General features: G+C 40.9%; 1 protein-coding gene across 1 annotated transcript in view; it reads left to right on the top strand.

The window, feature by feature from the left end:
- The window catches only part of TDP1 (tyrosyl-DNA phosphodiesterase 1), a 50,911-nt gene extending 46,780 nt beyond the window's left edge, over window positions 1-4,131 (top strand). The window contains exon 16 of the mRNA XM_075753720.1: window positions 3,658-4,131. Coding sequence (XP_075609835.1) covers window positions 3,658-3,731 — 74 coding nt within the window. The 3' untranslated portion in view covers window positions 3,732-4,131. The remainder of the gene's footprint in view (window positions 1-3,657) is intronic.
- Window positions 4,132-12,529: the final 8,398 nt, after the last annotated feature.

Below are 12,529 nucleotides of genomic sequence, written 5' to 3'. Positions count from 1 at the left end.
CTTTTTCTACAAGGAGTGGTCATAGTCCTGGCCTTCAGGAATTACTACCTTGTTTGTGAATAATATTATAGATACCACATCTATACCCCATCTGCCTTTCTGCTTTCTTGACAGTTTTCGGCTATGATTTTTTTGTATTGAGAGGATCAAGATGAGTTCCTTTTTAAATGCCATGCTCATCTAAAGGGAGGGGAGAAAAGACACAGAAATATAGTCTGCACCTTCTGCAAATGCTGAAGGGGAGAATTTTCCAGTCTTGTGCAGCAGGGAGTAAGTCTGCTGTGTTAGAAGGTATATGTAGAATGACTCGAAGAACTTTGTATATGTGAGCACTTAGTACTTCAAAGCTACATTTTTCATTTGGAAGACTTGTGAAATACTGTGAAAGATGATGTAAGAATCCAGTCTCTGCATTTAGAAATCAACAAGGAATAGCTGTGATCCAGATTTCCACTCACAGTGCAAATGATACTTGTATTTGAAACTGTAGGAAGAGGATCACAAAGATGCTTTAATTGTATTTTATACTTTACTATTCAATTGCATGTTCCTGTAATTCACTGACTTTTCTGGTTTTGGCTGTACATACCATACTGCCATCTGTCATACTTACAAGAACATGAAGTTTTAAGATGGCTTGCTGGCATATTTTTGACCTACATAATATACTGCATTTGTAAATTACTATTGTTAAAATTTGCAAAACAACCTTGTACTATTGTCAGCTCATGATTTCATGTTCTGAAACATGGTCTCAAAATGTGGGGGATTCTTTGAGTGATTAATCAGGTGTACTTGAAAAAAAATTGTCTTGTTCTCCAGGGCGCCTCTATTTTTAACTGAAATGCAATAGTCTAGTCAGTTGTGAGAGAATCTTCAAAAGTCTGCCATAGTGCCTTGAGATTTCAGATAATCTTAAAGTAGCAGTGAGGTAGCAATGGCCCTGTTCATTTTACTGTGTGCTAACTCTTGTGCTAGGGTTCTGCTGCTCGTGAGGCAAGGAGGAAGCAGCAGTACTGGGTCACTAGATAACACTAATTCCAATAAGGTGCAGTTAAGACAAAATTAGGGTGTCAGAAATTAAGAACAAGACTTGAAAGGTGTGGAAGGTAGGTAGGTATGTTGAGCACACTTTAAAAATATATATATGGTGGGGCTATAAACAGGGAACACTTAACCTCTTCTTTCCCCCAGAAGATCAAAGAATTTAACTTTCCAAAGTTTGACAATCATTTTAACGTGCAACACTAAGTAGCTACTGTCATACAGTATTTGTACACAGTTGCAGTCTTTCTCTTGCTGCTATAGCTCCTGTTAAAAGTGACAAATAATTTTAAATTGGATCTGACATTTTAAAAATAAGTGAATTATAATTTAATTCAGCAATAGTTTTACACATGGCTTATTAAACTAGTATCAGGTGATTTATAAAACCAACAGCATCCCATTAATAAAACAAAGTTCCAAGTACGTTAATAGCTACCTTAAGAAAATTTTATTAAGACAGCCACAATAAAAAAGAATTACATTAGGTATTGAAGCTTCAGAGTGCTTTAAGGAGTGAATAAAGTTAATTTCTGTACATCTAAGTCTTCCTCTGCCTGTATGGTTTGCTGAATTAAACAGAGTAACTGCAGATGGTAGCGAAGATGGATAGGTCCAACCTGCATAAGGTACTCCAAGGGACAGATTCAAGTGCTTGAGTGGGACTGGATTTATTCTGATGTCATAGATAGAGGTCAGTGATCAATTTTGAATGTATGCTTGAAATCCTCAACACTTTTTTCAACATTTGCTTTATTCTGTACCCATTGTTCTAACTATTAATGTTTACTATGTGGTAAGGTATTCACCTAAAATACAAAAGGCACAAATTTCTCTCAGGCGGGAGACTGATAGAAGTAGCTTAGGGAAATAATGGTGCTACCTTTTTCTTTTTTTTAATTTTAAAAGGAGATGACTCAAAGTCTATATATCCTGCAGCTGACCCAGTAACCTAGAGACATTTTTTTTGGCAGTGCACTGTGAGTTAAGTGCTATAGTTTCTTCCAGCTTCTGATGCCTTTTTGGGGGTTTTTTTGTGCTTGAAAATCACCTATCCAACGTAACTGAAAGCTAACCAACAACTTCTTCCACCTAGAAGCTATATCATGATTTTAAATCAGGGGAAGACATGGATGTTTGCTTTTATTGTCCTCTTATAATAACATTATAACAGCACAGGCTGTTCTTTCTCTGGTGATCACATTCCTGTGACTTGTAACATCTCTATCAGTCTTCATAAACTCTAAACATAAAGGCTTTTTTCCGAGACAGATTCAATTTTGTTGTAATTTAAAGCATTTTCCTATTACACTCTTACTACTGTAAACAGACGCTTTTGTAAAACATTTGCATAGCTGGGATATGTTTCACTGCAACATATGGAACTACAGTACTAGAATTAAACATACTCTAGCAGCAAGCAATAATGAGTACTTGGTAGGAATGGCCTCCCTGCTCCATGTTTAATTGTCACAGTGTCCTGTTGTGTAATTTATACATCCCTTCATTACTGCCTTGGTCACTTTCTTACTCCTCCTTTTGCTACAGTAATTCTCACTTCATATATTGTGTGAGCTGGCATTGGATCCTGTAAACTTAAAATTGGGCAGTAGTAATCATAATCAATAGCTAGCTTAAAATTTCAATTGACAAGTATGTAGGAAATCTTTAGCAAGTATGCATGGTATATCATGTAGGTGAACAACTTGGTTTCGATAAATGAACTACTCCCATCATCCTCAGTACAATTCAGTTTAATTTATGCATTGCACAGATTAATGTCACTGTCTTCCTTCAGGGCTCATTTTGTAGATAGAGAAAAGAAGCAGGCTAGATTTATATAAACATCTTATTTGAGAAAAATCACTGAAAGGGTTGAAGTTTTCTCTGTATTTCAGTAGGAGTAGCCTGAGAGAAGTAGAATAGTAGATGGCTTCATAGACTAGCTGCTTTTCTGCAATGTGTATGTGGTAGGAGGAAGAGCCTAGAGCAGGTTGCAGAGCAAGCAGTTGGCTCCTGCTGCGTTGCCTTCTCTCCTTCCCAAGAGTGGGAATAGCTTCTGTGTTCTGAAAAGTGGAGGGAGGGAACTGTCTGCTGCAAACCTGTTGCTCATCTAAAGATGTAATGTTTGAAGAAGTGAGATAGGAATGTGAACATTTCAGAGTTCAGGCAGCATCAGGTACTGAATTCTTACTGTCTGCATGACAAATACTAGCATGTTACAGCACTTATTTATAATGCCATTGGGTTAAGAGATACGCCGCACAAAACTTGCTGCCTGTGGGCCAAACCAAATTTGGCTGCGTTACTGTTTTGTATACTGTCTGAAATACAATTCTTTTACAGCTGGTTGGGAGTATGCTGAGTTATGATAATTATATTTAAAATAATATTTGGGGGGGAAAGCAAAGCCTTTTGAAAACTCTAAATCTTACTGTTTTAAAAAACAGCTGAATAAAAATTTCCAGTAAACTGAAATTGCAGGTGGGGTTGTGTGAAAATCGGTGGGAATGTTGACCTTCCTCTTTCTTCAAAGAGAAGAGAGGAAGAAGATCAAAATTTTACATTTAATAACTGAATTTGTCATGAGCATGTTTTTCTTTTGGTTTACAGATCAACCGTGGATTTGGAATATTCCTTACACTGATGCCCCTGATACACATGGAAATATGTGGGTTCCATCATGAATGTTTCCAGTATTCTGTGACACTGAGCCTGCCATGCTACTTGCAAGACTGTTTATTTCTTGGTTTTAAGCTACAATGTCTGCTATAATGGCTAATTGGTAGTGGAAAGAAACATTAAAACGCTGATAATCGGGAGATTCTTAGAGAATCTATAACCATAGTATTATAAATGAGCCTGGATTTTTAAATACCTTTTTATATACTTTTTCCTTACTGTGGTTCCTAATATGCTTTTCAAGATTAAAACAAGTGTAGACTGTTCTCAGAGATTCTCTCTGCGTTTTTAGCTGTAATGAATTTAATATTTACTGTTCTGCAAGACTGTCACTTGGCCCCAGTAGCTGGAATAAAAGTTATTGTATGTAAAATTTAAATAAAAATAAAGTCAATCTTGTTTATATATCCTTTGTTCTATCTTCTAAGTGTGTACATTCCACATTGGATTGAAACTTTACTTCACAATTATCACTTCTAATGCAAGCTCTAATATTTGTGTCTTTGGCTTCTTGCAGTATCTGGCTTCTTGTCAGTCATTTCATAATCTTTCCTCCCCCTTGCAGACACTCAAGTACTGTCCAAAACACAAAATTGAAGTGGATGGGTTTGGGTGCTGAAGAGTGGCCTTACATAGTGCTGTGGGATGTATGAACAACTGGTCCTGCAGCCTGGAAATCTCGTAGTGTAGTGTGGTACTTCATTCAGAATTCCCTCTGGATCCCAAATAATCTGACTGCGTAGTTGTTCCAGTGCCACCTCATTCATTTTGTAGTGTCATTCCCCAAGATGGTTTGGGAGTACACTGGGAATGCACTACTTCTTAGTGTTTATCTCATGTCCATCCCTGTTTCATTCAAAAATTACCATAGAAAGGTGTGTGTTTAGGAAATTGTATGGAATCTGCCTAGCAAGGAGTTTTCTTTCGTTTTCCTACACTGTCACAGAACAATCCATGGAGAAACACTACGATTTACTGCTGCTTTTCCATCTTCCATATCCTTTCCCTGTTGTTCTACCCCCTCTAGTTACATTCAGGTTCTCTGGTGCAGTTATGGTCTTTCAAATCAAAAAGGTTATGGCTTTGAGTTATTGTTGGGGAAATTATTGAACAGTCCCTTATTCAAAGGGTAAATGGAGCTAGATAGTGCAGTAGTGTTGCCTATCACATAGAGGGATTTTACATTCACTCTTCACAGCAAATACCAGGAACTTCGATATTTAGGTTGCTCATTTCTTAGCTCGTGTTGTCAATTTAGAGGCCCAATAATCATTATTGTTGCTTTATCTCGTTTTGAGAACTTTGCAAATAATGTGAGTTGAATACAGGTCAGAGTGCTGCCAGGATGTCCATGGAACATAGAAGATTGCTTTTTGTTTTCCACCTTCCCTTGATTCTGTATTTCAAATCTTTATGCTCGTTGTGGTTTAGCCCCAGCTGGCAGCTCAGCATGATGCAGCTGGTTCCCCTGGTGGCATGGGGAGGAGAAATGGAAGAAAAAGGTAAAACTTCTGGGTTGGGATAAGGACCGTTGACTGGGACAGCAAAGGGAGAGGAAAATTACAGCTATACTTAGAATATCCAAAGTGGGTGATACACAGTGTGATTTGCTCACCACCCCAAAACCTGATGCCTAGCCTGTCCCTGAGCAGCGACCCCTCCTCCCTGGCCAGCCCCCCCTTATATACTGAGCATGACAGCATGGTATGGAATATCCCTTTGGCCAGTTTGGGTCAGCTGTTCTGGCTGTGTCCCCTCCCAGCTTCATGTGAAAATTAACTCTATCTCAGCCAAAACCCAGGACAATGCTACATGCAGAAACTGATTCTGTCCCTGATGAGCCTGAAAAGACAGGGATCAGGGAAGGTAACACGAAAATGGAGTGGTGCACTCTAAAAACTGAGATGATAACTTCATAGCCATTGTTATACATCCTTTTTAACAGAGTATTATCATTTTAATTATTTTCATTCTGTGAGAATCAGAGAAGTTCTAGGTAGGAAGATGTCTTTGTATGAGGAAAGCTCTAAGAGTTCTAGAAGGCTGGCTAACAATTAATGGCTATTTATCCTTAATTTGTGAAGAATGTGATTTATTAATGTTACATATATGAGTATTTCTATTTTTGTCATAGAGTGGTTTGACCAGCTCTGAGGCATTTCTGGTTAAATTCCAGCTGGAATTTTTCAGTTTCCAGGAACTTAGCATGATTCAACTTCAGCTCTCCAGGGCTGAGATTAATGCAGTGTCAGAAGATCCTTCCAAAGTCCATCGGTGGGAACAAATAAACCAAGCAATCAGTTCTGCTAGGAAAACTCAGGAAATCTTTCCAACACAGAGCTGTGACCCAAAGCAACTTGGACTGTGGTATGAGCCTGGAAATGGGGCAGCGCTGGGTGGCAGAGGTGGGGAGAGGGTGAAGGCTGGGTGTTTGGTTTGCTGGACCCTATGTGCTGTGAGGTTCAAATAAAGGTTGAGTTTGGGTGAAACAGGTATGCATGTAGTTCTGCTTTAACTGTTTAAACAGTGCTTTTCCAAAATGGCAAGAAACTGTCCAAAGATAAGTAAAACTCCAGGATGGCAACAGTCTTTTTCAGTCAGTCCTATGCGACCCAAACACAGCTTGGCTTCATGACATATTGGAGCTGGACGGAAGGCTCTTCACAAAACCTTTGGCCAGAAAATGCTGTTAAATAACAATTTTCTACGCCTGCAGCCTCTCAGGTGCCAGGACAGACTTAAGAACACTTCTTAACTGTCAGAATAAAATTCAAAAATTTTTCTTCTGCAGAATATTTTGAAATTCCATTTTCCATACCACCTTAATCCTTTTTTGTTTCATGTCAGGGCCTTAACATTTGGAAAGTGAAACTATGAATAAAGAGGAGAAAACAGACAAATTAGTCCATCCTACAGCAGAATGTCTGACATACGTAACTGGATTTGACTCTGGGATCTTTGGTTAAAGTGATATTCAGGTCTGACCTGTGTGTTTCTCCTTTATTTTTAAAATGTAGTTCAAATTTAAAAACAAAAAAAAAAAAGGAAAAAGGCAATAGCATTGTCTGTGGAGGTAATTGTTACTCAGCGCAACATATTTTACTCAATAAATTGCTGATTAACTTCTCTGGCTACTGCTGAGAATTAATCTTTTCTGGTGCCCCTTTAAAATTAAGTGCTTCCCATTATAACAACAGTGTAAGAATTTATTGTTACTGCATATCAATACATGCTGGTGCAAATAATGTGCCTACATTTCTGCAGTGCAGAGTTGTAAGGAAGGAAGTAGTGCATTTTTCTGTATCTAAATGGCCAGAACAGTTTGATCAAGCCCTGGCCAATTTTAATGGCTAATGGAATCAGTTATGTTTTGTAAAAGCTCGGCTGACTCCTAACCCCCAGCTGTAGAAGGTCCCGTACTGGTGTTACAAACCATCCATCAGAGAGGTCACAGCATGGAAGGGAAGCAAACCGCAGAGCTGCCATACACTCGACAGAAGGAGAGATCAAGGTGGATGACTGAAAATTTGGTTTCACAATGGCACTTCAATATTGGACTTCATTGCTGTAGCCATTAGCATAATGGGATTTACTCCCTCAGTTTACTCCCTCCTGGGACAAGGAAGAAAACTTAGTGGTTGCTTGTGATTCTGAAAAGGTTAAATCTTCTGTCAAGGGCAGTGTAACATTGTGCAGCCTCTTACTGGAGTCTAATTCTGGTTTGTTCAAGGCTGTGATACAGTGATCTATGTAGAGTCCTTTCACTGCACTCAAGATTAAATCCAGCACCACAGAAGGTAAAAAGGTGTAAAAGGTACCAGGTGTTTTGTTCCATGTTAGGTGTGCAAACATGCAACGATATTATAGTTGTCTCATTTGGTGACTTTCCTAAATGCATCGATGTGCTTTTTTCAGGAATTAGTGATACCTTAATTCCTTGTACTTTCTGCTGTTAAAGCTTTCTATGGTTTTGATATTCCAGCCTGTCTTCCAGTAAACAAATGCAAACAAAGTAACTGCACACAAAATTCCAGGTAAATCAAAATTAATAAATAAGCATCAATACCAAGAACTAAATATTGAGATCAGTAATGTAATATATAGATACCCACTGTGACACACTCTGTCTACCCAATGTGTGTATTTGAAAAAGCTAGAATGGAGATGTAATGTTCTTTATAATGCTGGATGCTACCTAATTCTATCGATATTTCTATTGCCATCAATAAAGTTGCTGACATTTTACAGCCATGGAATTAATCCCTGTGACCCAGGATGTCAGGACGTTAGCTGAGCACTGATAGTAGTCACACCATTCCCTCTGTCTTATCTCTGAGTTCCTTTTAATCTGAGCAACTGCAGTTGGCATCCCGAGAGGCAAAAGAAAGAAAGAGCAAAAAGTACAGTAGGGTGAGAGGAGCTGTGTAAGTTCAGAGAAATAAGTTCCTATGTTTATCTGCAGTCTTTTTATATCCTTGGCTTTGTTTCTTTTTGTAATATACTAGCTTTTCTGCTTCTCCGTTTATCAAAGTTTTATCTCTACTCAAACTAATTCCCAGTTACTGCTTTCCAAATGTTGCTGCAGTGCTTTCAAGGTATTGCAACCCTGTTGTTTAATCAGAGTAAAAATTTCATCCTTTAGTTGAAAGTATTTACCATTGCTTAGAATGGAGGAATGCAAGAGTGCTTCTGGATTCTTTTACTAACTCCTGTTCTGACTCCGTTCTGACTTTACACAAGTTGATTTGTGTCTCTCGTTTTCTCCCTTAACATGCAAATCACTACCGTACACAGTTCTAGTCCCAGTGTAGATAAGCATTAACAAACAAAAAGTTTTGCTCTGAATTGTGGTGGTTTGTTACACAGTTTGGAAAACTAAGCCATCAACCCAACTGTTTTTCTTACCTGTTGAAATACTGGAAGTTAACCAGCAGGCAAATGGAAAGTGGTTTCCAGAAGTGGAAGCTGTTCTTGAGGATGGCTCTTGAGGAGTCCCTTGTAGGGACTTTTAAGCCCAGTCTATCTCTGCCTCCCTTTCCCAACTGTGAAATTTAATTTCCAAACATGTTCAAATAAAAATATCCCTATAGGGTATTCTCTAAGTATAAATGAAATATTGTCTTCCCCAAGAGGACTGGACTATGATGATCTTTATCAGCCACACTTTAGTAACTGATGTGAAAGAGATGGAAAAAGTTTTCACATTTCTCATTTCTGAAAATCTCTTTTATACAGCCAGGTTCAGTCATCTTTACTGCTAAGCAGCTTCTCCTTTGTGAGGGATGAGTACACTAAATAAAAGTAAGAACCGACATTCCTTACTTCTCATTCAGTAGGACTCCCCCAGAGGTGCAATCTCTTGGAAACTCTTAGCAAAGCAACAGGGATGTTGAAAAGTTTAGCCTACTCTACATGCCCCAAGTGTCACATGTTCATAAAGTTTTCAGATTTTTTTCCAAATTTGTTTGTTAATATCAAGGGGTTTAAGTTCCAGAAGTTTTGTTCAGTATTAAAGGTAATAGAAGGCTGGTTTCTTTGCTCTTCTAGCAAGATGTTTCATTATGTATAAAATTTGCTTGGAGTAAATTACAGCTCTCCCATAGCTTCTCCAAAGTTAATCAGGGTGTTTTAGTTAAGTGTGCCAGCTTATCACTTCCAAAGGAGATGTTTAATTAAAAACTACTGACACTATCAATGAAAGAGAGTAACTAAATCTCTGCATGAGTCTTCCAAGTAATTTGCTGATGTGTTAATAATAGGTCTCTTCTGGCTGGACATCTGGTGGTAATCATTACTAGGGTACTCAGTGACTGGAGCTTGCTTAATTACAGGGTTATCATTTAACATTATCAACAGAACTAGTAAATACATTGATTTTGTTCTACTATTTACAATTGTGCTAAGCCTCACCACCACCAATCTTTTTGTCACTAAATACACACATTGACAGGAAGGACCTGCGTGCTTGTGGTGCTGAGGTGTAGGGCAAACGTAGCAGGTCCCCCGATAATGATGCCACAAGTGGCTGTACTGAGGTCAACGGCAATGCATTCAGTGCTCGGGTTCACAAGATGTTAGCTTTCATTTGGGGTTAATTTAAATCTCAGCAACATGTTTAACCATTTTTTTAACCTGAAATTAAAAGATAACTTTTTTCCTTACGCCATTGCATTTCTTTATTCAACCTTGCTTAAATGCTCTGAATAGGCGACTGCATCATTACACTGTTCGTGCTCTCCACACACTCAATTTTTTCCAGCTATCTACCTAAAAGCAATGGGAATAGTGACCTTTTTACAAGAAAGTATTCTTTAGAATAAGTACATTAATTAAAACAGGAGAAGTAAAGGAAGAAAAGGAGCTTAAAACAATAAAATGTGCCACACCTGTGATATTTTTCAGCCATCTTCTCATTTTCTACTTCAAGATTCCAGTCAATATCAACTCACACTTGCTCTATCCCTTAATAAGGAGCATGTCCTTAAAAAGCCACTTTCTCAAGAGATTAAATCACTGCACGTCCTTTATAGTGTTTCAGTTTGGTGAAGATCAGATTTGACAAATTAAGGGAACTTGCAATTTTTGATGCCCAGTGACAGCAGTATACTTCGTTGTTTTTCAAAACCGTGCCAGAAGTTCTTAGATGCATTAATGTAATGCTCCCTCTATGCCCCAGACGAACACAAAAATAACCACTCCTCATTAAAAAAAAAATACGTAAATAATAGGAGGAACTCCATATCCTTGAATAATTTTCCTTGGATAATTCTTTGGATAATATGATTGTTCTTCACGTTCCTTTGGGCAATCACATTGACGTCATGGTTGCAAGCAGTTAAAGGCTCCTGTTCCTGCTGTGCTAACCCAAGCCACCCAAGAACACTTTCGATGGACGGAGACTTCAGTGCATGGCGAGGGTGCTCCGGCAGTTCAGCAGCCTCTGCTGGCTGCATTGATTGAGATCCATCTTCCTTCTGGCTGGCAAAAACTGGCAAAGCAGGGAAATACAGGGTTGGGTTTTTTCCCCTCTAATAGGAACTATCAATAATTTTAAAAATATACCAACATTTTTTACGGAAGCATGCAGTTACCTTTAGCACTGGGCACAGAGTTTAGTTAGTTTGACTGACATCTCATATTCCTTTTTTTTTTTGGCTGTTTAACGTCTTCCAGCATTGCTGCTAATTTTAATTGCCATATGTCAGTCTATGCTGAAAAGTAATGAAGAGGGAAAAAAATCCTGCAACACGATGTGTCACGTATGCATAACAACAAATAGGTAAAACAAAGAGGAAGCGTGAGTCCCGTTCATCCTTAGCTGTTGGTTTACTGTGCAAGGTGGGAAAAGGACTTGGCTTCTCTCGGTGCCTGCTGCCCAAGCAGGTTCATTCCCACGCACATGGCGATCCTCCCTCCAATGCCGGCACAGAACTGCCCACAGTGACCCCAGGGCTCAGACCAACATCCAAATACACCTCAGGCTGTGAGACCGTGGCTCTTACACTGAGTGTACAATTATCCGCCATTAAAGGAGATTTCTAGTTACTGAGACCTTGGTGTTCATTCCCATTGCATTTTAACTGCAACATAATTAATAGAAAATGGGAAAAAGTAGATGTTGTAGTAACACCTCATTAACCTGCTTTTAAGATAAAATATATGTAGATTGTCTTTCACTGGAATGAAAGAGTCTTTATATACTAATATGTTTTACAGACCTGAATTCTAGACCCCAATTATCTTAAAGTAGAATTCAGCACTGTAGTAATTGCTAGATATTGCTGAGTTGAGCTTTTTCTTTTTATAGAAACAATGATTTTTCCAGAAGGTTTGGATCGAGAGCTCTTTGGCCCTGAAAATAACGCATTTTTAAACAACACTGCAGTTGGAGAGCTGCCTCTGTCTTCCACACAAAATTGCCCTTCGACTGCCCAGCCTTGGAGGACGGAGATGTAAGAACTTGTCGAGAAGGGAATCAGTAACCAGACCTGTAGAGAAAGAGGTGCCCTCTTTTGGCAAAAGGGAGTAATTTTTCTTGCTTTGATAGCAGGGGCATATCATCAAGTGTAGATTTTTACTCCTGGTCTCTGCAGGAGGCCCCGTTACCCTCACAGCGCTCCTCAGCCCCACGGCCCGGGGCTGGGCAAAGGACGGGGCGGACGGCAGCCCTCAGCGGGCGGGAAGGCCGCGAGCGCTGCGGGGGGACCCCCGCCCCTCTGAGGGGTGGAGGCCGCGGGGCAGCCGCCCTCTGGCAGCCCGCGCTGCCAGGTGCCGGCCCGCCTCCCGCTGCCCTGCCCAGAGCACCGGGGAGACCCTCGGGGCGGCGGTCGCGCCTCTGCTGAGGGGAGCTTCCCTCAGGGGCCCGGCCCGGGGCTCCCCGGTGGTCATGGCGCGGGCGGCCCGGGGTCAGGGCCAGCCGCCCCCCGCGGCCCAGGGCGGAGGTACACCGCGGCAGCGGGGGAGGGCGGTGGACCGAGCTGCCGCCGGTCCCGCCTCACACACACACACACACACACACGCGCGCGCCAGGCAGGAGGCGCCTGGCGGTGCCTGTCCTTGCGCCCCGCTCCGACGTGCTTGGGGCGGGGGATGGAAGGGGATATGAAACTGGTGGAGACGGGAGCCTGGCGCGGGGCGCGGCGAGGCTGAGGGGCTCTGCGGGACGGGACGGGCGGTTCCCTCGCCCGCAGGATGCGCCGCAGCCCGAAGCCTGTTCGCCGCGGGGCCATGCCCGGCGCGGCGGGACAGCGCCCTGCCCCCGGGACGGAGGTGCCAGCCGGCTCCCGGGAGCGCCGCTCACCGC

The sequence above is a fragment of the Balearica regulorum genome, chromosome 5, assembly GCF_011004875.1.
Source record: "Balearica regulorum gibbericeps isolate bBalReg1 chromosome 5, bBalReg1.pri, whole genome shotgun sequence".
Classification (NCBI taxonomy): Eukaryota; Metazoa; Chordata; class Aves; order Gruiformes; family Gruidae; genus Balearica; species Balearica regulorum.
The sequence above is the reverse complement of the archived record's forward strand: the minus strand, read 5'-3'. Positions and strand labels throughout refer to the sequence as shown.